At 55.8% G+C, this 26173-nt stretch overlaps 2 protein-coding genes across 2 annotated transcripts in view; both read left to right on the forward strand.

Annotated features, from left to right (window-relative positions):
• Positions 1-2710, forward strand: part of EEF1G (eukaryotic translation elongation factor 1 gamma) — a 9711-nt gene extending 7001 nt beyond the window's left edge. Inside the window, 1 exon segment of the mRNA XM_074930211.1 lies at positions 2689-2710. Coding sequence (XP_074786312.1) covers positions 2689-2710 — 22 coding nt within the window.
• Positions 2711-3293: 583 nt separating this feature from the next.
• AHNAK (AHNAK nucleoprotein) lies at positions 3294-23931 on the forward strand. Its single transcript, XM_074930245.1, has 8 exons — positions 3294-3386; positions 3525-3678; positions 3936-4123; positions 4206-5508; positions 5683-9656; positions 9840-13809; positions 13972-18638; positions 18813-23931. The coding sequence occupies exons 2-8, from the start codon at positions 3525-3527 to the stop codon at positions 21456-21458; spliced, it is 16902 nt and encodes a 5633-aa protein (XP_074786346.1). The 5' UTR covers positions 3294-3386; the 3' UTR covers positions 21459-23931.
• Positions 23932-26173: the final 2242 nt, after the last annotated feature.

Consider the following 26173-nt stretch of genomic DNA (forward strand, 5'->3'; position numbering starts at 1 on the left):
CACAACCCCCCCGTCGCGAGCTGCCGCGGGGGCCAGCGGTGTCCGTGCCCCCCCCCAGCCCCCCCCTCATTAATTCAGCTCATTAATTAGCGGCAGCTCAGCAGCTCCCGGCCCCGTGACCAACGCCCTTGGCCGGGGCCCAGCGGAGATTTTTTGGGGGGGGGGGGGGGCAGGACACTGCCCCCCCCTTCCCCTTTTTCCTTCTCCACCCCCCCACCCCCGAGATTTGGGGCTTGGTGACAATTTTTTTTTTTTTTGGGGGGGGGGCAGCGCTTTGCCGTGGGGGGGGGTCCCCGGCTGCAGATACCTGAGCCGCTCTTGTGTGTGGGGGGGGGTGACACTGTGAGGGGGGGGGACACACAGTCTGGGGGGGGTGTGACACACGGGGGGGGCTTTTGCTGCGTCGCAGACCCGTCGACTCATCCCATCCGTGGCCCCCCCCCCGGCACAACCAACGCACGATGGTTATTTTATTATTTTTTTTTTTGGGGGGGGGGTCCCGAAGGAATTCGGTGCCATCCCTGGTGCAGAAAACCAAGGGGGGGTGCCCCGAGGTTTTTTTTTTTTTTTTTTTTTTTTTTTAGGGGGGGGGTGACACCGCACACACACACACACACACAGAGGACGGACTCTGGGGTGGTGACATCTCATCCCGGCTGTTGAACAGGGGGGGGTCACGGGGGACACACACACACACACACACGAGGGGGGGGGACACACACACTAAAAATATAAGGAGGGGGGAGCACGTGGCTCACCCCAAAAATAGCCGCGGGCCGTCGGGGCCGGAGGCCGCGGGCGAGCTGGAGGGGGGGGGACACAAAAACCAGCACAGAAGGTTTGAGGGGATCCCCCCCCCTCCAAACTTTTTTTATATTTTTTTTTTTTTTTGGCCTCTCCCTGCTCGGAGGCGGCGGGGTGAGCTGAGTCACCCCCCCCCCCCCGTCACACCCCCCCCCCGCGCCCAACCCAGCCCGCGGGGCCTCTCCCAGTTCCCTGAGTCACAAACCAGTTTGGCCTCCGCCGCCGCGGTGGAGCTTTTCCAGATGGTTCTGGGCGGGGGGGGGGCCCGCGGCTGGTGACACCCCCCCCCCACACACACACGACGCGACACCCCCCAAACGGGGTGCGGTGGCATGGGACACCCCCCCCCCAACCCTGCACCCCCCCCCCCCCTTTTCTCCGACTCGAAGATGCCCCCCCCCCCCCCCCTCCCCTCTCCAGGCTTGGGGACCCCCCCCTGGGGAAAAAGGGGGTTCGCGACAGTCAGGGGGACCCCCCCCAATCCGCCAGTTGGTGGCCGGGTTTTCCCCTAACCCCCCCCCCTGCAGGAGCGGGGTGTCCCCACGCCCCCCCCTCACCGCGTTCCCCCCAACCCAGCCGAATCCTTCGGCCGCGGATCCTGATTAAACCCGGGGGGGGCGGGGGGTGGCAAAAACACAGCCCCCCCCCCCAAAAAATCTGGCAGATCTCAGGTCACCGGCGGCGCTGGGCGACGAGGGAACCCCCCGCCCCCCCCCCGCGAAACCCTCGCTGAGCGCTTTTGGTTTTTTTTTTTTGTTTGTTTTTTTTTGCGGGGGGGGGGCATTGGGGTCAGCACCTCTAATCTTCCCCCCCCCCCAACAGAGTTTGGCCCTTCGGGGAAGGTTCATGTCGAGTCGTGCCGCTTCCCCGCCAAAAAAAAAAAAAAAAGACAAAACCCCCAAATTTTCCCCCAAAACCCCCCCCCGTGTGTGCCCCCCCCCCTCCCCTTTTCCCGCCGGTGCCTGGGGGGGGGGGGGCAGCAGACGTGGGTGAAGCTGCCACAGGAGCACGTTTGGGTGGTTTTATTTTTTATTTTTTTTTTTTTTGGAGACCCCCCCGGTCCCATCACCGGCTCCGGGCGTGTTCCGCGCCCCCCCCCTCAACCCAGAGCACCTCAAAAAACCCCCAATTTTCTCAAAATTCGGGTTTTTCGATGACACAAACGGGACTTTTCCACCGCGTTTGCCCCCCCGGGGATGGGCAGCGGCTCCTCGTCCCCCCCCCTCCCCGCTTCGCCCTTCGTAACCCCCGCGGCCGCGCTGGGAGGAAAACTCCTTTTTATTTTATTTTTTTTTTAAATCCCCAAAAATTTATTTATTCACCCAAAAACGGAGAAAAACACCCTCGGCGCGTCTTCGGGCAGCGGATTCGCTGCCGGGGGGGGGTGGGGGGGGGGGGGGCGAGGGGTGAAGCGGCCGAGTCGCCTCCGCGAAGCGAATGCAAAACGGGAGAAACATTTATATATATATTTTTTTTTTTTAAATTTTTTTCCCTCAGTTTCCCCCGTTTGGGCCTCGGAGTGTGCGTGTGTGTGTGTGTGTGTAGGGGGGGGGACACGCACACACGCTGTGCGCGCACACGGAGGCCGCGGTGACATTTCGCAGCTTTGTCCGATCGACCGACGGCGCCCGAGCGTGGCCCCGGGGCAGAACCGGGACGTGGGCGACCGGGACGCGATTTTTGCCTCTTGGGACGCGATTTTTTGCCTCTTGGGACGCGATTTTTGCCTCCCGGGATGCGATTTTTGCCTCCCAGAACACGATTTTTTGCCTCCTAGGATGCGTTTTTTGCCTCTTGGGACGCGATTTTTGCCTCTTGGGACGCAATTTTTGCCTCTTGGGATGCGATTTTTTGCCTCTTAGGACGCGATTTTTTGCCTCTTAGGACGCGATTTTTTGCCTCTTAGGACGCGATTTTTTCCCTCCCGGGACGCGATTTTTTTCCTCCCGGGACGCGATTTTTGCCTCCCAGAACACGATTTTTTGCCTCCTAGGACGCGATTTTTGCCTCCCGGGACACGATTTTTTGCCTCCTAGGATGCGATTTTTGCCTCCCGGGACGCGATTTTTGCCTCCCGGGACGCGATTTTTTGCCTCTTAGGACGCGATTTTTGCCTCCCGGGACGCGATTTTTTGCCTCCCGGGACACGATTTTTTGCCTCCTAGGATGCGATTTTTGCCTCCCGGGACGCGATTTTTGCCTCCCGGGACGCGATTTTTTGCCTCCCGGGACGCGATTTTTTGCCTCCCGGGACGCAATTTTTTGCCTCTTAGGACGCGATTTTTGCCTCTTAGGACGCGATTTTTTGCCTCTTAGGACGCGATTTTTTGCCTCTTAGGACGCGATTTTTGCCTCCTGGGACGCGATTTTTTGCCTCCGGGCCCGTCCGGGTGGAAGAAAGCGAAGAGGGAGTGGGAGGAACGACGGAATTTCACGCCGAATTCTCTCCCCCCCCCCTCCCCGCCCGTGTCTCGCCCCCCTCCAGGGCTGGGAAGGTGAAACAAAAAACTGCTGGAAGATCCACGAGGGAGCGTGAAGGAGATTCCTGGGGCGGATCCGGCCGCGTCCGCCATCCCAGCAAGGTCAGTGGGTTCAACTGGTTTAGTCCTTCCTCAGCGTGCCCCCCGCCCCGCCCCTTTCACCACCATGGGGCTCCAAACCGTCGCGTTTCCCTCCTCATCCTCGTCCGTCTCGGTGTCTCCCCGGCCCCGCCCCAGCAGATGGAGAAGGAGGAGGAGACGCGGGAGATCCTGTTGCCCAACTGGCAGGGCAGCGGCTCCCACGGCATCACCATCGACCAGACGGACGACGGCGTCTTCGTCAAGCGGGTGCAGCAGAACTCGCCGGCCGCCAAAATGGGCGTCGTGAAGGAAGGTGAGACCTAAAAAACAAAAAAAAAAAACCCCACAAAAAAAAAAAAACACAAAAAACCAAAAAAAAATTTAATTTTTTTGGAGGGGTCTTCTTGTCCGTCTCGGTTGCCGCTTCTTTTTTTTTGTTTTGTTTTGTTTTGTCTGGGGAAGGCGACGCGCTAACTCTACGGCCGCAGCGTCGTGGCGGGCAAGGGGACGGGAGGGGAACCCACCCCACCCCTCCCTGGAAATATTTCACCTCTCCGCCCGCCCCCCCAGGGGATCAGATCGTGAGCGCCACGGTTTATTTCGACAACCTGCAATCCGGGGAGGTGACGCAGCTGCTCAACAGCATGGGCCACCACACCGTGGGCCTGCGCCTGCAGCGGAAAGGGGACAAGTCACCGCTGCCGGGACAGGGTTGGGCACACGATGTCTTGGCGGCCGGCGGCCCGGAGGTGGTTCTGGTGAGTGAGGAGGAGGAAGGAGGTGAGGATGGGGAGGAGGAAGCCCCCCCCCGGCGCTAACGGCAGGTGGTTTCGTTGGCAGAGCGGCGACGACGAGGAGTACAGGAGGATTTACACGACGAAAATCAAACCGCGGTTGAAGGCGGACGAGGCGGAAGCGGAAGGGGGCGGGACGCAGAGCAGGACCATCACGGTCACCAGGAAGGTGACGGCTTACACCGTCGACGTCACGAGGCACGACGGGGCCAAAGGGACGGACTTCAAACTCCCGATCCCGACCCACGGCACAAAAACCGACCTCGAAACCCAACTTGGCAAAACCGTCCTCAAAACGGCGCCGGGGGAAACGCCCGGGGGAAGCGTCCGCGCCACCGACCGGGCCGGGGGGGTGGCGCCTCCCGCGGCGGGAAGGCAAACGCCGGGCCTTCACCTCAGGACTCAGACGGAGCCCGGCGGCCACGTTCTTACTGGGGAAACTGGGAAATCTGTGACGGGGGAGGCGCCGGGCCGGCACGTTTCCGACGCGACGTTCTCGGGCGGCTCGTCCAGAATCGAGGCGAATGGACAAATGGGGAACCTGGAGGCGGGTTTTCACGTCCAGGGCCCCCGGTTGGTTGGCAAAGGGCGTAGTCCCGGTGCCGACGTCCCCGGGGAGCCCCCGGGGGGGACGCTGATACTGCCACACGCCGGCGCTTCCACCCCCGGCCTCCAGGGAGACCTCAGAGCCCCCGGCGTTGACGTTTCTTCGCCGGCGATGGAAGATCCAACCGTCGACGTGGGAAAAATCAAGATTCCCGTTTTGAAAATGCCCAAATTCGGTTTCCCCGCCGCGGGATCCGGTGCCGAAGCTCCAGCCCCGCAGGTGGGCCCCGGCCTTCCCCCGCCGAAGCCGCAGGTCCCGTGCGTGGACGTCGCCGCCGCCTCCCCCGTCCAGGTGGCGGGTCCTGAGGTTTCAGCTCCTTCCGCCAAAGCCCCGAGGCCGCAGGTGGACGCGGGTTGGAAGGGGGGCGCGAAGGTCCCCTCCTCCGAGCTGGAGGTCCCCGGCGCGGGGGTCAAAGGCCCCAGCGTAGAGCTCCCGGCTTCCGACGCCGATCTTCACGCCGGAAAAGTCAAAATCCCGCACTTGACCTTCCCCAAATTTACAGCCTTGGACTCGCGAGGGGAAGGTCCCGTCGTGGAGGCGGTGGGCGAGGTGGGACCGGCAGCGCCCGAGGGAGCCGTCGGCCTTCCCGATGCGGCCGTCAAAGGAGAATGGAAAGGCCCCAAGTTCAAGAAGGTTGAAACGCCCCAAATCTCCCTCTCGGATGTGAACTTGAACCTGAAAGGTCCCCAGGCGAAGGGCGACGCGGGTGTCGCGGTGCCCAGAGTGGAAGGGGACCTCAAAGGCTCCGAGGGTCTCAAGGTGGATGTAAAAGCTCCCGACGTCAAACTTGGAGGCCCGGAGGGTTATTTGAAATGGCCCCAGGTATCAGCACCGGATGTGGACGCGCACGTGACGGGACCGAAGCTGAAGGGAGAAGCGGACGTTTCCATCCCAAAGGTGGGCGGCAGCTGGAAAGGAGCTCAACTGGACCTCAGGGGCCCCGAACTGGGAGTGGAGGCGCCCGACGTGGACATCAAAGGCCCCAAAGTTACAATGCCGGAGGTCAAACCCCCCAAAATATCCACCCCGGACATCGACTTGAATCTGAAAGGTCCCAAAGTGAAAGGAGACCTGGGTGTTTCTGCCCCAAAACTGGAAGGGGACCTGCAAGGGCCCGGACTTGACCTCAAAGGCCCCAAAGTTGACATCGAAGCGCCAGACGTGGACATCCACGGGCCGGAAGGAAAACTCAAGATGCCCAAGTTGAAAATGCCCAAATTTGGGGTGCCCGGCCTGAAGGGGGAGGGCCCTGACGTCGACGTGACGCTTCCGAAGGGCGAGGCGGCCGTTTCCGGTCCCGAGGTCGAGGTGCCGAGCGTGAGCGTCGAAGGGCCGGAAGGAAAACTGCAGGGCCCCAAGGTGAAGCTGCCCGAGGGCTCCCTGCCAGACGTCGATCTGAGCCTGAAAGGCCCCAAAATTAAGGGGGGCCTGGACGTTTCCATTCCCACCGTGGGGGCTGATTTGAAGGGTCCCGACCTAGAGCTCAGAGGCCCCAAAGTTGACATCGAAGCGCCAGACGTGAACATCCACGGGCCGGAAGGAAAACTCAAGATGCCCAAGTTGAAAATGCCCAAATTTGGGGTGCCCGGCCTGAAGGGGGAGGGCCCTGACGTCGACATGACGCTTCCGAAGGGCGAGGCGGCCATTTCCGGTCCCGAGGTCGAGGTGCCGAGCGTGAGCGTCGAAGGGCCGGAAGGAAAACTGCAGGGCCCCAAGGTGAAGCTGCCCGAGGGCTCCCTGCCAGACGTCGATCTGAGCCTGAAAGGCCCCAAAATTAAGGGGGGCCTGGACGTTTCCGTTCCCACCGTGGGGGCTGATTTGAAGGGTCCCGACCTAGAGCTCAGAGGCCCCAAAGTTGACATCGAAGCGCCAGACGTGAACATCCACGGGCCGGAAGGGAAACTCAAGATGCCCAAGTTGAAAATGCCCAAATTTGGGGTGCCCGGCCTGAAGGGGGAGGGCCCAGACGTCGACGTGACGCTTCCGAAGGGTAAAGTGGACATTTCCGGTCCCGGCGTAGATATCGATGCGCCGAGTTTGGCCATCAAAGGGCCGGAAGGAAAACTGCAGGGCCCCAAGGTGCAGCTGCCCGAGATGAGCTTCAAAACCCCCAAAATATCCACCCCCGACATCGATTTAAATCTGAAAGGTCCCAAAGCGAAAGGAGACCTGGGTGTTTCTGCCCCAAAACTGGAAGGGGACCTGCAAGGGCCCGGACTTGACCTCAAAGGCCCCAAAGTTGACATCGAAGCGCCAGACGTGGACATCCACGGGCCGGAAGGAAAACTCAAGATGCCCAAGTTGAAAATGCCCAAATTTGGGGTGCCCGGCCTGAAGGGGGAGGGCCCTGACGTCGACGTGACGCTTCCGAAGGGCGAGGCGGCCATTTCCGGTCCCGAGGTCGAGGTGCCGAGCGTGAGCGTCGAAGGGCCGGAAGGAAAAGGAAAAGGTCTCAAATTCAAAATGCCCGAATTAAACATCCAGACGCCCAAACTGTCCATGCCAGACGTTGATCTGGGTTTGAAGGCCCCCAAGGTGAAAGGAGACGCAGATATTTCCGGTCCGAGGGTCTCTGGGGATCTGAAGGCTCCCCAGATAGATGTGGAAGGTCCCAAAGTGGACCTCGATGTGCCTGAGGTGGACTTGGAATGTCCAGAAGGGAAAATAAAAGGCCCCAAATTTAAGATGCCGAAGCTGAATATTAAGGCGCCTAAAATATCCGTCCCGGATGTAGATTTGAACTTAAAGGGCCATAAAACGAAAGGAGAGATGGACGTTTCCCTTCCGAAGATCGAAGGGGACTTGAAAGAATCCGGCGTTAACATCAAGGGACCCAAAATAGACGTTGAGGTCCCAGATGTCAACCTGGAGGGTCCAGAAGCCAACCTGAAAATTAAAACCCCTCATTTTAACGTGTCCGGCCCAAAACTGGAGGGAGCCGACGTAGAGGTCAACCTGCCGACAGGAGACCTGGAGATTTCTGGGCCCGAGGCAGATATTGAAGGGCCAGAGCTGGATGTTGGAGGAGCAGAAGGGAAATGGAAAGGCCCCAAGTTCAGGATGCCGAAGCTGAATATCAAAACACCAAAAATTTCCATGCCTGATGTAGACTTGAACCTAAAGGGAACTAAAGTGAAAGGAGAAATGGATGTTGCGGCTCCTAAGGTAGAAGGGGAGGTGAAAGTGCCAGAAATAGACATTAAGGGGCCGAAACTAGACGTTGAGGCACCCGGTGCTGATTTGGAGGGTCCTGAAGGAAAACTGAAAGGTCCCAAGTTCAAGATGCCCGAGATGCACATCAAGGCGCCCAAGATCTCGATGCCGGACTTTGACCTGAACCTGAAGGGCCCCAAAGTGAAGGGTGACATGGACGTGTCTGTCCCCAAGCTGGAAGGTGACTTGAAGGGCCCCAAGGTCGACATCAAAGGCCCCAAAGTTGACGTTGACCTTCCCGATGTTGAGCTGGAAGGTCCCGAGGGGAAGCTGAAGGGCCCCAAGTTCAAGATGCCCGAGATGCACATCAAGGCGCCCAAGTTCTCCATGCCCGACGTCGACTTCAACCTGAAGGGCCCCAAGATCAAGGGTGACGTGGACGTGTCTATCCCCAAGCTTGAGGGTGACCTGAAGGGCCCCGAGTTGGACATCAAGGGCCCCAAAGTCGACATCGAGGCGCCCGACGTTGACATTCACGGCCCGGAAGGGAAGTTCAAGCTGCCCAAGTTCAAGATGCCCAAGTTCGGGATGCCGGGCTTCAAGGCTGAAGGCCCCGAGGTGGACGTGAACCTGCCGACGGGAGACCTGGACGTGTCTGGGCCCAAGGTGGACATTGAGGGGCCAGAGTTGGACATTGAGGGTCCCGAGGGGAAGCTGAAGGGCCCCAAGTTCAAGATGCCCGAGATGCACATCAAGACGCCCAAGATCTCGATGCCCGACATTGACTTGAACTTGAAGGGCCCCAAAGTGAAAGGTGACGTGGACGTGTCTGTCCCCAAGCTGGAAGGTGACTTAAAGGGCCCCAACATTGACATCAAAGGCCCCAAAGTTGACGTTGACCTTCCCGACGTTGAGCTGGAAGGTCCCGAGGGGAAGCTGAAGGGCCCCAAGTTCAAGATGCCCGAGATGCACATCAAGGCGCCCAAGTTCTCCATGCCCGACGTCGACTTCAACCTGAAGGGCCCCAAGATCAAGGGTGATGTGGACGTGTCTGTCCCCAAGCTGGAGGGTGACCTGAAGGGCCCCGAGTTGGACATCAAGGGCCCCAAAGTCGACATCGAGGTGCCCGACGTGGACGTTCACGGCCCGGAAGGGAAGTTCAAGCTGCCCAAGTTCAAGATGCCCAAGTTCGGGATGCCGGGCTTCAAGGCTGAAGGCCCCGAGGTGGACGTGAACCTGCCGACGGGAGACCTGGACGTGTCTGGGCCCAAGGTGGACATTGAGGGGCCAGAGTTGGACATTGAGGGTCCCGAGGGGAAGCTGAAGGGCCCCAAGTTCAAGATGCCCGAGATGCACATCAAGACGCCCAAGATCTCGATGCCGGACATTGACTTGAACTTGAAGGGCCCCAAACTCAAGGGCGACGTGGACGTGTCTGTCCCCAAGCTGGAAGGTGACTTGAAGGGCCCCGGAATCGACATCAAAGGCCCCAAAGTCGACGTTGATCTTCCTGATGTCGAGCTGGAAGGTCCCGAGGGGAAGTTGAAGGGCCCCAAGTTCAAGATGCCCGAGATGCATTTCAAAACCCCCAAGATCTCGATGCCAGACTTTGACCTGAACCTGAAGGGCCCCAAAGTGAAGGGTGACGTGGACATGTCTGTCCCCAAGCTGGAGGGTGACCTGAAGGGCCCCGACTTGGACATCAAGGGCCCCAAAGTCGACATCGAGGCGCCTGACGTGGACGTTCACGGCCCGGAAGGGAAGTTCAAGCTGCCCAAGTTCAAGATGCCCAAGTTCGGGATGCCGGGCTTCAAGGCTGAAGGCCCGGAGGTGGACGTGAACCTGCCGACGGGAGACCTGGACGTGTCTGGGCCCAAGGTGGACATTGAGGGGCCAGAGTTGGACATTGAGGGTCCCGAGGGGAAGCTGAAGGGCCCCAAGTTCAAGATGCCCGAGATGCACATCAAGACGCCCAAGATCTCGATGCCCGACATTGACTTGAACTTGAAGGGCCCCAAAGTGAAAGGTGACGTGGATGTGTCTGTCCCCAAGCTGGAAGGTGACTTGAAGGGCCCCAACATTGACATCAAAGGCCCCAAAGTCGACGTTGACCTTCCCGACGTTGAGCTGGAAGGTCCCGAGGGGAAGCTGAAGGGCCCCAAGTTCAAGATGCCCGAGATGCACATCAAGGCGCCCAAGTTCTCCATGCCCGACGTCGACTTCAACCTGAAGGGCCCCAAGATCAAGGGTGACGTGGACGTGTCTGTCCCAAAGCTGGAGGGTGACCTGAAGGGCCCCGAGTTGGACATCAAGAGCCCCAAAGTCGACATCGAGGCGCCCGACGTGGACGTTCACGGCCCGGAAGGGAAGTTCAAGCTGCCCAAGTTCAAGATGCCCAAGTTTGGGATGCCAGGGCTGAAAGCTGAAGGCCCGGAGGTGGACGTGAACCTGCCGACGGGAGACCTGGACGTGTCTGGGCCCAAGGTGGACATTGAGGGGCCAGAGTTGGACATTGAGGGTCCCGAGGGGAAGCTGAAGGGCCCCAAGTTCAAGATGCCCGAGATGCACATCAAGGCGCCCAAGATCTCGATGCCGGACATTGACTTGAACTTGAAGGGCCCCAAATTGAAGGGGGATGTGGAGGTTTCCCTTCCAAAACTGGAGGGTGACCTGAAAGGCCCCGATGTGGATATTAAAGGTCCCAAGGTGGATGTGGATGTTGCTGGTCTCAATGTTGAAGGTCCTGAAGGAAAGTGGAAAGGGCCCAAGTTCAAGATGCCCGAGATGCACATTAAGGCACCGAAATTTTCTATGCCCGATGTGGATCTCAACTTGAAAGGTCCCAAAATGAAGGGAGAACTGGATGTTGCTGTACCAAAACTCGAGGGAGATGTGAAAGGGCCGGAGCTGGAACTCAAAGGGCCAAAAGTTGACGTAGAAGTTCCTGACGTTGATATCGAGGGCCCGGAAGGGAAGCTGAAGGGCCCCAAGTTCAAGATGCCCGAGATGCATTTCAAAACCCCCAAGATCTCGATGCCGGACTTTGACCTGAACCTGAAAGGCCCCAAAGTGAAGGGGGACGTGGACGTTTCCCTTCCAAAACTGGAGGGAGGGTTGGAAGCCCCCGACGTTGACATCAAAGGCCCCAAAGTGGATGTTAATGTCCCTGACGTTGACCTGGAATGTCCAGAAGCAAAGTTGAAAGGCCCCAAGTTCAAGATGCCCGAAATGCACTTCAAAACCCCCAAAATCTCGATGCCCGACATCGATTTGAACCTGAAAGGCCCCAAATTGAAGGGGGAGGTGGATGTTTCTGCCCCCAAACTTGAAGGTGACTTGAAAGGCCCCGACTTGGACATCAAAGGTCCTAAACTGGATATAGAAGCTCCTGATGTAGATATTGAGGTCCCAGAGGGCAAGTTGAAGGGCCCCAAGTTCAAGATGCCCGAGATGCACATCAAGGCACCCAAGATCTCGATGCCGGACTTTGACCTGAACCTGAAAGGCCCCAAAGGGAAGGGGGACATCGATGTTTCCATTCCCAAGTTAGAAGGTGACTTGAAGGGGCCCGAGGTTACAGTAAAAGGTCCCAAAGTGGACATAGAGGCTCCAGATGTTGAGCTAGAATGTCCCGAAGGGAAGCTGAAGGGCCCCAAGTTCAAGATGCCCGAGATGCATTTCAAAACCCCCAAGATCTCGATGCCGGACTTTGACCTGAACCTGAAAGGCCCCAAAGTGAAGGGGGATGTGGACGTTTCCCTTCCAAAACTGGAGGGAGGGTTGGAAGGCCCCGACGTTGACATCAAAGGCCCCAAAGTCAACGTTGACCTTCCTGATGTCGAGCTGGAAGGTCCCGAGGGGAAGCTGAAGGGCCCCAAGTTCAAGATGCCCGAGATGCACATCAAGACGCCCAAGATCTCGATGCCGGACATTGACTTGAACTTGAAGGGCCCCAAACTCAAGGGTGACGTGGACGTGTCTGTCCCCAAGCTGGAAGGTGACTTGAAGGGTCCCGGAATCGACATCAAAGGCCCCAAAGTCGACGTTGACCTTCCCGACGTTGAGCTGGAAGGTCCCGAGGGGAAGCTGAAGGGCCCCAAGTTCAAGATGCCCGAGATGCACATCAAGGCGCCCAAGTTCTCCATGCCCGACGTCGACTTCAACCTGAAGGGCCCCAAGATCAAGGGTGACGTGGACGTGTCTGTCCCCAAGCTTGAGGGTGACCTCAAAGGCCCTGAGTTGGACATCAAGGGCCCCAAAGTCGACATCGAGGTGCCCGACGTGGACATTCACGGCCCGGAAGGGAAGTTCAAGCTGCCCAAGTTCAAGATGCCCAAGTTCGGGATGCCGGGCTTCAAGGCTGAAGGCCCGGAGGTGGACGTGAACCTGCCGACGGGAGACCTGGACGTGTCTGGGCCCAAGGTGGACATTGAGGGGCCAGAGCTGGACATTGAGGGTCCCGAGGGGAAGCTGAAGGGCCCCAAGTTCAAGATGCCTGAGATGCACATCAAGGCGCCCAAGATCTCGATGCCGGACATTGACTTGAACTTGAAGGGCCCCAAAGTGAAGGGTGACGTGGACGTGTCTGTCCCCAAGCTGGAGGGTGACTTGAAGGGCCCCGGAATCGACATCAAAGGCCCCAAAGTTGACGTTGACCTTCCTGATGTTGAGCTGGAAGGTCCCGAGGGGAAGCTGAAGGGCCCCAAGTTCAAGATGCCCGAGATGCACATCAAGGCGCCCAAGTTCTCCATGCCCGACGTCGACTTCAACCTGAAGGGCCCCAAAGTGAAGGGTGACGTGGACGTGTCTCTCCCGAAGCTCGAGGGTGACCTGAAGGGCCCCGAGTTGGACATCAAGGGCCCCAAAGTCGACATCGAGGCGCCCGACGTGGACGTTCACGGCCCGGAAGGGAAGTTCAAGCTGCCCAAGTTCAAGATGCCCAAGTTCGGGATGCCAGGGCTGAAAGCTGAAGGCCCCGAGGTGGACGTGAACCTGCCGACGGGAGACCTGGACGTGTCTGGGCCCAAGGTGGACATTGAGGGGCCAGAGCTGGACATTGAGGGTCCCGAGGGGAAGCTGAAAGGCCCCAAGTTCAAGATGCCCGAGATGCACATCAAGACGCCCAAGATCTCGATGCCGGACATTGACTTGAACTTGAAGGGCCCCAAGATCAAGGGTGACGTGGACGTGTCTGTCCCCAAGCTGGAAGGTGACTTGAAGGGCCCCAAGGTTGACATCAAAGGCCCCAAAGTCGACGCTGACCTTCCCGACGTTGAGCTGGAAGGTCCCGAGGGGAAGCTGAAGGGCCCCAAGTTCAAGATGCCCGAGATGCACATCAAGGCGCCCAAGTTCTCCATGCCCGACGTCGACTTCAACCTGAAGGGCCCCAAGATCAAGGGTGACGTGGACGTGTCTGTCCCCAAGCTCGAGGGTGACCTGAAGGGCCCCGAGTTGGACATCAAGGGCCCCAAGGTTGACATCGAGGCGCCCGACATTGACATTCACGGCCCGGAAGGTAAAATAAAAATGCCCAAGTTCAAGATGCCCAAGTTCGGGATGCCGGGCTTCAAGGCTGAAGGCCCCGAGGTGGACGTGAACCTGCCGACGGGAGACCTGGACGTGTCTGGGCCCAAGGTGGACATTGAGGGGCCAGAGTTGGACATTGAGGGTCCTGAGGGGAAGCTGAAGGGCCCCAAGTTCAAGATGCCCGAGATGCACATCAAGGCGCCCAAGTTCTCCATGCCCGATGTTGACTTCAACCTGAAGGGCCCCAAGATCAAGGGTGACGTGGACGTGTCTCTCCCGAAGCTCGAGGGTGACCTGAAGGGCCCCGACTTGGACATCAAAGGCCCCAAGGTTGACATTGAGGCGCCCGACATTGACATTCACGGCCCGGAAGGTAAAATAAAAATGCCCAAGTTCAAAATGCCCAAATTTGGGGTGTCTGGGTTGAAGGCTGAAGGCCCAGACCTCGATGTAAATCTCCCTGACACCGAGGTTGGTATCTCGGGTCCGAAGGTCGATGTTGCGCTTCCTGACCTGGACCTTGAAGGACCAGAGGGAAAACTGAAGGGGCCTAAATTTAAGAAGCCCGAAATGCAGTTTAATGTTCCAAAAATCTCCATGCCAGATATCGACTTAAACTTGAAAGGCCCCAAAGTAAAAGCTGACCTTGATCCCTCTGTCCCCAAAATGGAGGGTGAGCTGAAAAGCCCTAAGCTCGACATCAAAGGCCCGGAATTTGAGGTTGAGGGGCCTAAGCTTGATCTAGAAGGAAAATCTAAAAAATCCAGGTTTAAACTTCCAAAATTTGGCTTTTCTGGTCCTAAAGTTCAAAGCCCCGAGGTGGACGTGAAACTTAAAAAACCCGACGTTGAAATATCCGGTCCGAAAGTTGAGGTTCAGGCTCCGGATGTGGACGTCCAGGCCAGATCTAAAGGGTCCAAATTTAAAATGCCTTTTCTGAGTATTTCGTCGCCTAAAGTGTCGATGCCGGACGTGGAGCTCAACCTGAAGGGGCACAAACTGAAAGGGGACCTGGATGTCTCCAGCCCCAAGTTGGAAGGGGAACTAAAAGCTCCCGAGATGGACATCAAGGGCCCTAAAGTCAACCTGGAGGCGCCTGACGTGGATATTCACGGCCCGGAGGCGAAACTCAAAATGCCCAAGTTCAAAATGCCCAAATTTGGGGTTTCTGGGTTGAAAGGGGAGGGGCCGGAGGTGGAGCTGAGCGTTCCGAAAGGAGAGTTGGAGGTTTCGGGTCCCCAGGTGGATATCGAAGGTGGTGGTTTGGAGGTTGAAGGGCCGGAGGGCAAGTTCAAGGGCCCCCAGTTTAAGATGCCCGACATCAAGGCACCCAAGGTCTCCATGCCCGACATTGACCTCAACCTCAAAGGCCCCAAAGCCAAGGCCGACGTGGACGTCTCCCTCCCCCAGGTGGATCTGAAGGGCCCCGATTTGCACCTGAAAGGACCGAAAGTGGACGTAGAAGTTCCTGACCTTGACGTTGAAGGTCCCAAAGGAAAACTGAAAGGCCCCAAATTTAAAATGCCTGAAATGAATATCAAGGCCCCTCAGATTTCCATGCCAGACTTCGATTTGAATTTGAAAGGTCCCAAGACTCAAGGAGGCGTGGAGGTCGATCTCTCGGGGCCAAAACTGGAAGGGGACTTGAACGTGCCGGACGTTCATCTTAAAGGCCCAAAAGTTGACCTTGAGGCTCCTGAGCTGGAGGTTGAAGGGCCGGAAGGCAAACTGAAAGGACCCAAGTTTAAAATGCCCGAGATGCACATAAAAGCGCCCAAAATTTCCATGCCTGATGCCAGCTTAAGCCTCAAAGGTCCCAAGCTGAAAGGAGACGTAGATGTTTCTGCTCCAACGCTGGAAGGGGAGCTGAAGGCTCCTGACGTCAGTATCGGAGGCGCCAAAGTCGACATCGAGGCGCCCGACGTGGACGTTCACGGCCCGGAAGGGAAGTTCAAGCTGCCCAAGTTCAAGATGCCCAAGTTCGGGATGCCGGGCTTCAAGGCTGAAGGCCCGGAGGTGGACGTGAACCTGCCGACGGGAGACCTGGAAATGTCTGGGCCCAAGGTGGACATTGAGGGGCCAGAGTTGGACATTGAGGGTCCCGAGGGGAAGCTGAAGGGCCCCAAGTTCAAGATGCCGGAGATGCACATCAAGGCGCCCAAGATCTCGATGCCGGACATTGACTTGAACTTGAAGGGCCCCAAAGTGAAGGGTGACGTGGATGTGTCTGTCCCCAAGCTGGAAGGTGACTTGAAGGGCCCCGGAATCGACATCAAAGGCCCCAAAGTCGATGTTGACATTCCCGACGTTGAGCTGGAAGGTCCCGAGGGGAAGCTGAAGGGCCCCAAGTTCAAGATGCCCGAGATGCACATCAAGGCGCCCAAGTTCTCCATGCCCGACGTCGACTTCAACCTGAAGGGCCCCAAGATCAAGGGTGACGTGGACGTGTCTGTCCCCAAGCTGGAGGGTGACCTGAAGGGCCCCGACTTGGACATCAAGGGCCCCAAAGTCGACATCGAGGCGCCCGACGTGGACGTTCACGGCCCGGAAGGGAAGTTCAAGCTGCCCAAGTTCAAGATGCCCAAGTTCGGGATGCCGGGCTTCAAGGCTGAAGGCCCGGAGGTGGACGTGAACCTGCCGACGGGAGACCTGGACGTGTCTGGGCCCAAGGTGGACATTGAGGGGCCAGAGCTGGACATTGAGGGTCCTGAGGGGAAGCTGAAGGGCCCCAAGTTCAAGATGCCCGAGATGCACATCAAGACGCCCAAGATCTCGATGCCGGACATTGACTTGAACTTGAAGGGCCCCAAAGTGAAGGGTGACGTGGACGTGTCTGTCCCCAAGCTGGAGGGTGACTTGAAGGGCCCCGGAATCGACATCAAAGGCCCCAAAGTCGACGTTGACCTTCCCGATGTGGAGATTGAAGGACCAGAAGGGAAACTGAAAGGCCCCAAGTTCAAGATGCCCGAGATGCACTTTAAGGCTCCGAAAATCTCGATGCCGGATTTTGATTTGAACCTGAAAGGCCCGAAAGTGAAGGGGGATGTGGACGTGTCTGTGCCGTGTGTGGAAGGTGACCTGAAAGGGCCAAAAGGTGACGTTAAAGGTCCCGAGTTGGATGTTAGTGCCCCAGATGTTCACATCGAGGGCCCGGAAGGGAAGCTGAAGGGCCCCAAGTTCAAGATGCCCGAGATGCACATCAAGGCGCCCAAGATCTCGATGCCGGACTTTGACCTGAACCTGAAAGGCCCCAAAGTGAAGGGGGATGTGGACGTTTCCCTTCCAAAACTGGAGGGAGGGTTGGAAGGCCCCGACGTTGACATCAAAGGCCCCAAAGTCAACGTTGACCTTCCCGACGTTGAGCTGGAAGGTCCCGAGGGGAAGCTGAAGGGCCCCAAGTTCAAGATGCCCGAGATGCACATCAAGACGCCCAAGATCTCGATGCCGGACATTGACTTGAACTTGAAGGGCCCCAAGATCAAGGGTGACGTGGACGTGTCTGTCCCCAAGCTGGAAGGTGACTTGAAGGGCCCCAACGTTGACATCAAAGGCCCCAAAGTCGACGTTGACCTTCCCGACGTTGAGCTGGAAGGTCCCGAGGGGAAGCTGAAGGGCCCCAAGTTCAAGATGCCCGAGATGCACATCAAGGCACCCAAGTTCTCCATGCCCGACGTCGACTTCAACCTGAAGGGCCCCAAGATCAAGGGTGACGTGGACGTGTCTGTCCCCAAGCTGGAGGGTGACCTGAAGGGCCCCGACTTGGACATCAAGGGCCCCAAAGTCGACATCGAGGCGCCCGACGTGGACGTTCACGGCCCGGAAGGGAAGTTCAAGCTGCCCAAGTTCAAGATGCCCAAGTTCGGGATGCCGGGCTTCAAGGCTGAAGGCCCCGAGGTGGACGTGAACCTGCCGACGGGAGACCTGGACGTGTCTGGGCCCAAGGTGGACATTGAGGGGCCAGAGCTGGACATTGAGGGTCCCGAGGGGAAGCTGAAGGGCCCCAAGTTCAAGATGCCCGAGATGCACATCAAGGCGCCCAAGATCTCGATGCCAGACATTGACTTGAACTTGAAGGGCCCCAAAGTGAAGGGGGGTGTGGAGGTTTCTGCACCTGACCTGGAAGGCCCCAAAGTTGAGGTTGAGGCCCCCGACATCGACATCAAAGGCCCTGAGGGGAAGCTGAAAGGCCCCAAGTTCAAGATGCCCGAGATGCACATCAAGGCGCCCAAAATCTCCACCCCAGACTTCGACCTGAACCTAAAAGGTCCCAAAGTGAAAGGAGACGTCGACGTGTCGGTGCCAGGCCTTGAGTGTGAACTAAAAGGTCCCGAGGTCAATGTCGGTGCCCCGAAACTAGACATCGGTGCCCCCGATGTGGATATCGACGGCCCGGAGGGTAAATTTAAGCTGCCTAAATTCAAAATGCCCAAGTTTTCCATGCCCGGCTTTAAAGGGGAGGGTGTGGACGTGGACGTGAACCTCCCCAAGGGTGACCTTGACCTTTCGGGCCCCAGCGTCGATGTAGATGTTCCCGATCTGAGCGCGGACGGAAAAGTCAAAGGTCCCAAATTTGCGTTGCCCGAAATGCACATCAAGGCCCCCAAGGTCTCCCTCCCTGACGTCGACTTCAACATCAAGGGCCCTCAGCTGAAAGGAGACGTCGATATTTCCGGGCCTAGGCTGGAAGGTGATTTGAAAACTCCCCAGATCGATGTGAAAGGCCCCAAAATCGACGTCGAGGCTCCCGACGTGACCATCGAAGGGCCGGAAGGAAAACTCAAAGGTCCCAAGTTCAAGATGCCCGAGATGCACATCAAGGCGCCCAAGTTCTCCATGCCCGACGTCGACTTCAACCTGAAGGGCCCCAAGATCAAGGGCGACGCGGACGTGTCCGTCCCCAAGCTCGAGGGTGACCTGAAGGGCCCCGACCTGGACATCAAGGGCCCCAAAATCAACATCGAGGCGCCCGACGTGAACCTCGAAGGGCCGGAGGGAAAACTGAAAGGCCCCCGAATCAAAATGCCAGAAATGCACGTCAAGACCCCCCAGATCTCCATGCCCGACATAGACTTGAACTTGAAGGGTCTGAAGCCGAAAGGTGACGCCGAACTTCACGGCCCGAAGGTCGAGGGAGGCCTGAAGGGTCCCGAATTCGATCTGAAGGGCCCCAAAATCGATATCGAGGGCCCAGAGGTTGATGTTAACGGTCTGGAAGGAAAAATGAAGATTCCGAAAATGAAGTGTCCCAAATTTGTTTATAAAGGGGAAGGTCCCGAGGTGGACGTGAACGTGCCGAAGGCAGAGCTCGATTTTTCAGGCCCCAAGTTAGATATCGGCGTCCCGGATGTGAGCGTTGAAGTTCCAGAGGGCAAAGTCAAAAGTCCTAAACTGAAAATGCCAGAAATGCACGTGAACGTCCCTAAAATCTCAATGCCCGAGATTGACTTGAACTTGAAAGGTCACAAAACGAAGGGAGGCTTTGAGGTGTCAACCCCAAAGATGGAAGGGAGCCTCAAAGGCCCAGAATTTGGAGTCAAAGGCCCAGAATTTGGAGTCAAAGGCCCAGAATTTGGAGTCAAAAGCCCTGAAGTTGACGTCGAATGTCCTGACCTCAACATCGAAGGCCCGGAGGCCAGTGTCAAATTTCCCAAGTTTAAGAAGTCAAAGTTTGGGTTTGGGATGAAAAGCCCCAAGGCAGAAATCAAGGCCCCGGGGGTAGAAGTGGATTTACCGGAGGCGGAGCTGAACGTGGAGGCGCCCGATGTCAACGTCCACGCAAAGGGGAAGAAGAGCAAGTTCAAGATGCCAAAACTTCACGTGAGCGGCCCCAAAATGAAAGGCAAGAAGGGCGGGTTCGACGTCAACGGGGCTGGCGGAGACCTCGACGCCATTTTGAAATCTCCCGACCTGGACGTGAACGTGGCTGGTCCGGACGTGACCGTCAAAGGCGACGCTGCGGTGAAATCCCCCAAAGGGAAAAAAAACATGTTTGGGAAAATCTCCTTCCCCGACGTCGAGTTCGATCTTAAATCGCACAAATTCCGGGGAGACGCTTCCGGGGGAGCCCCGAAAATAGAGGGAGAGCTGAAAGCGCCCGATCTCGAGGTCTCTACGCCGAGCGTCAAGGCTGACCTCAAAGGCCCGAGTCTCGGCCTGGACGTCGAAGCTCCTGACGTGAACTTGAAGAAACCAAAGTTCAAATTTCCCAGCGGGCAGGTGGGCGCCGGGGACTTGAGAGGCGAAGGTGACCTGAAGGGACCCGCCGTCGAGGTGGCCGTTCCCTCCATCCCGGGGCCTGATGTCGACTTCAACGTGAAAGGACCAAAAATAAAAAGTGAATTCGGTGTTCCTGGAGCAGAACTGGAAGGTCCCGAAGGGAAATTGAAGTTGCCCAAGGTGGGAAAAACGAGTCTCGGTCTGGAAATGCCGGATTTGAACTTGGATCTGGCGGCGCCGGCGGCGGAAGGGAGCGGGAATTTCCGGGGTGTCGACGGGAAGCTCAAAGGGCCCCAAATCTCCGCCCCCGATTTCGACGTCAACCTGAAAGGACCAAAATTCAAGGGAGATTTGGACGTTTCGGGTTCTCTGGAAGGGCCGAACCTCAGCCTGGACGCGTCGGGCCTCGACGTCGGAGGCTTGGGAGGGAAGATGAAGTTGAAACCCCCCGCCCCGGAGGCGCCTGAGCTGGGCGGGAAAAGCGGCGCCGACTGCTCTGTCCCGGGTGCAAACCTCCATCTTAAAGGGCCCTCGGTGGCCGTTTCCGCCCCGGAGTTGGACGTCAACCTGAAAGGACCAAAGTTGAAAGGAGAACTCGACGTTTCCGCCGGCCTTCAGCCCCCCAAAACCTCGACGGGCGGCTCCGAGGGCGGCTTCGAGATTTTGGGGGGCACCATCAAGCTGCCGTCGCTCAAACTCCCCCAGTTTGGCATTTCCGGTGCCGCCGACGTCGCCCCTGAGGGTCCCCAGGTCCAAGGAGGCCTCAAGGGCTCCGGGGTTGGCGTCGGGCTGGAAGGACCCGACGGGGAGTTGAAAGGGGTGAAATTTCCAGTCCGGGCGCCGGAAGTTGACGTAAAGCTGAAAGGACCAACCCTCGGGGGCGACGTGGGCGTGGCCGGGGAGATCCACGGCCCCAAAGTCAACGCGGAGGTGCCTCGTCCCCACCCCGCGGAGCCTGGGCCAGGCGTTCGCCTCGACGCGGCCACGCCCCAAATTTCCACGTCGGGTTTTAACGTCAACGTGAAAGGGCCGAAGATTAAAGATGGCGGCGGCGGCGGCGCCATTTTGGGCGATTCAAGCGCCGTCGGAGGAACTTTTCAACCCGGCGGCCTCAAGGTCGGCATCGGGGGTGAGGGCGTGGCCGGGAAAGTCTCCTTCCCCAAACTCCGGATGCCCAAGTTCATGTTCTCGGAGGCCGAGGGGAGGGGCAGGGAGATGGGCGTCGACGTGGAGTTCCCCGTGCCCGACACCAACCCCGCGGGCGTCGGCGTCGAGGCGGAGGCGGAAGACGCCGACGGCCGCTTGAAAAAATCCAAACTCAAACTGCCCAAATTTCCTTTTTCTAAAGCGAAAGGGAAAAGCGCTTCGGGTTTTCCGGAAGGTTCCGTCTCGGGTTCGAGGGCGGAGCTGAAGGGCTCCGAGGGCAGCCTGGCCTCGACGGAAGGCGACGCGGAGGCCGCCGAAGGCCCCAAAGGGAAATTTTCCCTTTTTCGCCCCAAAAAACCGCGTCCCCGCTCGTCGTCGTTCGGAGACGAACGTTCGGCTCCCCCCGAACCCGCCGTCGGGGTCGATCCAACCAAACCCCCCCAGATGAAATTCGGGACGTTCGGGGGAATCGGAACCAAAACTAAAGGTTCCTACGAGGTGACGGGCAGCGACGAGGAGGTGGGCGGGGCCGCGGCGGGCGGAGGCATCAAAAAATCCCGATTGGCCTCGACCTCCAGCAGCGAGGGCGGGGCCAGGGGCGGCCTGCGCCTGCCCGGCCTGGAGCTGGCGGTGGCCAGGAGGAAGGAGTAGAGGCCACGCCCACACGGACCCGCCCCCAACTGTATATAGGTGGCCCCGCCCGGGGCTGTACATATTAATTTTTTTTTTTTTTTTTTAATTTTTTGGTTTTTGGAGCTTTGGGCTACTCGACCTCAGCGCGTGCGGCCTGCAAGGGGAACGGGGGGGCGGGGCGGGGGGAGGAGCTTCTCCGCGCCAAGATGGCGGCTTGTGCATGAACCGCCCAGAGCTCGCGTTGACTCGCCGGTGATTTTTGATAATTTTTTTTTTTTTTTTTTTTTTTTTCCTCCCCCGCCCGGTTTTACCGTTTTCAGCGTTCGTGGAAATGAGTTGTTGGGTTTTTGTTTTTTTTTTTTTTAATTTTTTTTTGTTTTTTCTGCTTCCGTTTTGTTCTTTTCTCGCCATCTTGGTTTTGTTTGTTTGGGGTTTTTTTTATTTTTTTTTTTTTTTTTTTTTCCATCTTAACGGTTTGTTTTGGTTTGTTTGTTTGGGTTTTTTTTCCATCTTAACAAATTTTTGTTCTTTTGTGTTTTTTCTTTTCTCCATCTTCACAGTTTTTTTCTTTTTTTTTTTTTCTCCTTCACAGTTTTTTTCTTTTGTTTTGTTCCTTTTTTTCTCCATCTTCAGTTTTTTTTCTTTTCTCTTTTTCTTTCTTTTCCATTTTAACAAGTTTTTTCTTTTTTTTTCTTTTTGTCCATCTTAACAGTTTTTTTCTTTTTTTTTTCCTCCATCTTAGTTTTTTTTTTTTTTCTCCATCTTAAGAGATTTTTTCTCTATTTTGGTTTTTTCCCCTCTCCATCTTTTTTTTTCTTTTATTTTTTTCTCCATCTTTTGTTTTTTTTTTTTCCTCCATCTTAACAGGTTGTTTTATTTGTTGTTTTTTTTTTTTTTCTCCATGTTAAAAGAAAAAACCTGATAAAATGGAGAAAAAACAAACAAAAAAAAGTTTTATTTCTTTGGGGTATTTTTCTCCATCTTTACAGTTTTTTGGTTTTTTTTTTCTGTTTTGTTTTTGTTTTCTTTTTTCTCCATCTTAACATTTTTGTTTTGTTTTTTTTTCTCAATCTTAACCGTTTTTTTTCTTTTCTTTTGTTTTTTTTTCCTCCAAAGTTTTGTTTTGCTTTGTTTTGTTTTGTTTTTTTTTATTCTCTCCATCTTAATTTGTTTTGTTCTGTTTTTTTTTTTCTTTCCATCTTAACAGTTTGTTTTTGTTTTGTTTTCTCTCCATCTTCACATTTTTTTCTTTTTTTTTTCCCCTTCTCCATCTTGTTTTTTTTATTTTCATTTTGTTTTGTTTTCCTCTCCAAAGTTTTTTTTTTTAATTATTTTTTTCCCCTCTCCATCTTAACAGTTTGTTTTCTTTTCTTCTCCATCTCAACAGCTTTTTTTTTTTCTCTTTTTTTTTTTTTTTCCCCTCTCTATCTTAACAGTTTTGTTTTGCTTTGTTTTTCTCTCCATCGTAACAGTTTATTTTATTTTGGTTTTGTTTTGTTTTCCTCTCCATCCTAACAGCTTTTTTTTTTCTTTTGTTTTTCTTTCCTCTTCATCCTAACAGCTTTTTTTTTTTTTTTTTTCCTCTCCATCCTAACAGCGTTTTGTTTTGTTTTCATTTCCCTCTTAACAGGGCTGTTTTTTTTTTTTTTGTGTTTTTTTTTTTGGCTTTTTTTCGCGGAGCTGAACCTTCCGTCGGGCAAATTTATTTTTAAAAAAAACAAAAAAAATAACCAAAACCCCAAAAACCTCCAAACCAACCCGCCGCTGTAACCGAGACGCGTCCGTTAAATTTTTGCTGCGGGGTTGGAAAAATTAATCCTCGTGTTTCCCGGTAAGGGCAGGAATCGAATAACCCCCCCCCGTCCCCCCCCCCTGCCCCCCGGGGCAATTAACCACCGCGTTAACCACGGCCCCGAAGGGTTTGAGTTAATTTTTATTTTTTTTTAAAAAAAAAAAGGTTTATTGATGAGTTTTCGTCGCTTCTAACACCCCCCCCCCTTTGTTACGTTATTTGTATGATAAGAGGAAAAATAACCAAAAAAAAAAATTAATTTTGTCTCAACTGCGGCCGATTTTCTGGCGTTCGGGAGAATTTTTGTTAACGAGTCTATCGTGGGTTTAAAAAAAAAATTTAAAAAATTAAAAAAAACCCAAACCAAACAAACCAAAAAAAAAAAAAAAAAAAAAGCCAAAACCAGCAAACCAAAAAGAAAAATAATTTTTAAAAAGCGAAAAAAAAAAAAGAAAAAAAAAGGAAAAAAAAAAAAAAGCAAACCCCCCCCCCCCCGCCCTTTCAGCACTTTAACGGCGAATTTAATGGCGAATGTAAGAAAAAAATGATCTTGTAAAATGCAAATAAAAAGTTTATTAACCCCGAGTGATTAATTATTTAGGGGAGGGGGGGGGTTAAGCCCCGATTTGACGGGATTTTGCCTCAAATCTGTGTCCCAACTGGGCGGGGAGATCGCTTGAAGAGGGAAGGGGGGGGGGGGGGAGGTCGTGGGCTCAGTCCCTGCCCCCCCCCAGTTCCCCCCCCCCGCGAAGATATTTTTGCCAAAATGACCTAAAATAAGGATTTAAAAAAAAAAGGATATTTTTCCAAAATTACCTTAAAAAATAAAAATTTAAGTTTTTTTCTTTGTTTTTAGTGATTTAGGTTGGGGGGGGAGGCGGGCTGAAGAAGAGGGGGGGCTGGGAGAAAAAAAGAGCCCCCCCCCCCCCCCCCCCCCCCGCTCAATCAAAATGGCGGCGGGGCCCAAACTGCGGGAAATAAAAGGGGAGGGGGAAGAGGCAGCACCGCCCCCTCCCCAAAAAAGGAGCGCTGTGCCCCGCCCCGGGGGGTTCTGGCCACGCCCACCCCCGCCCAAAGGCCAATGGGGCCGCTCGTGATTCCTCCCGCCCGCAAGGGGGCGCTGATGCCCCGCCCTCCCCCGCGGTGCATGCTGGGAGATGGCGGCCCCCTAAGGAGACCTGGGGGCTGCCATGTTGGCCCCGGGGCATGCTGGGAGATGCGGTTCTCCTCTATAGCCCCGCCCATCGGCCATGTTGGCCCCGGGGCATGCTGGGAGATGCGGTTCTCCGCTATAGCCCCGCCCATCGGCCATGTTGGCCCCGGGGCATGCTGGGAGATGCGGTTCTCCTCTATAGCCCCGCCCATCGGCCATGTTGGCCCCGGGGCATGCTGGGAGATGCTGTTCTCCTCTATAGCCCCGCCCATCGGCCATGTTGGCCCCGGGGCATGCTGGGAGATGCGGTTCTCCTCTATAGCCCCGCCCATCGGCCATGTTGGCCCCGGGGCATGCTGGGAGATGCGGTTCTCCGCTATAGCCCCGCCCATCGGCCATGTTGGCCCCGGGGCATGCTGGGAGATGCTGTTCTCCGCTATAGCCCCGCCCATCGGCTATGTTGGCCCCGGGGCATGCTGGGAGATGCTGTTCTCCGCTATAGCCCCGCCCATCGGCCATGTTGGCCCCGGGGCATGCTGGGAGATGCTGTTCTCCGCTATAGCCCCGCCCATCGGCCATGTTGGCCCCGGGGCATGCTGGGAGATGCTGTTCTCCTCTATAGCCCCGCCCATCGGCCATGTTGGCCCCGGGGCATGCTGGGAGATGCGGTTCTCCGCTATAGCGCCGCCCATCGGCCAAGTTGTAGTGGAGGGGGTGACCCTGGAGGGGACGAGGTGACCCTCGAGGTGACAGGGTGACCTTGGAGGGGTCGGGGTGACAGCGGAGGGCCCAAACTTTGGGCTTTTATATATACGTGGCCCTGGATATTTTAATATATCTATAAAATCATATTAAAATATTATCAAAATAATACTGATCTCAAAATCAAAACATCTTAAAAGTTCCATATGGCAACGCCCAACGTGATTATATCAAATATCCCGTGGCGGACCCCACCCGTGTCCTTATTTCCATATCATTTCAATATATTTCAGCGTTTCGAACCCTTACACGCTCCCTCCTGCCGCTCCTCCGCCAGCGCCGGGCGCCAAAAGGGAAACCAAAAGGCCGGAAAAAAGAAAAAGGCCACCAGGTCACCCGCTCCGCGGCGCGAGGGGCGCGGCGTCACATGCAAATATGCAAATCTCGCCGTCGGGGCGCGGCTGGGGTTACAGGCGAAGGCCGCGTTACTCGGGGCGCCGGGTTAGGTGTTGTGCCGTGGGCTCTCGCGCTGGTTACGCCAGGTGGGTCGGTGTTTCGGCGTGGGTGAGCTGCGGCCGGCGGCGTTGGCGTCCTTGGGTTCGTGGTTTGTGCTCGATCATAGTCAGAGATTCCGTTACGTCATGGTGGATACCCTATCCTATCGTATCCCACGTATCCCATCGTATCCCATCGTATCCCATCGTATCCCATCGTATCCCATCGTATCCCATCGTATCCCATCGTATCCCATCATATCCCACGTATCCCATCGTATCCCATCGTATCCCATCGTATCCCATCGTATCCCACGTATCCCATCGTATCCCATCGTATCCTATCGTATCCCATCATATCCCATCGTATCCCATCGTATCATCATCTGTCATATCACATTATATTTATGATATATAATAAATTTATTATTTTGTCATATCATATTATCTATATTATATGAAGATATTGCATTATATCATCTTACCTTATCTCATCTCATCTCATCTCATCTTATCTTATCTCATCTCATCTCATCTTATCTCATCTCATCTCATCTCATCTCATCTTATCTTATCTTATCTTATCTTATCT

This window comes from Athene noctua, chromosome 32, assembly GCF_965140245.1.
Source record: "Athene noctua chromosome 32, bAthNoc1.hap1.1, whole genome shotgun sequence".
NCBI classification, from domain to species: Eukaryota; Metazoa; Chordata; class Aves; order Strigiformes; family Strigidae; genus Athene; species Athene noctua.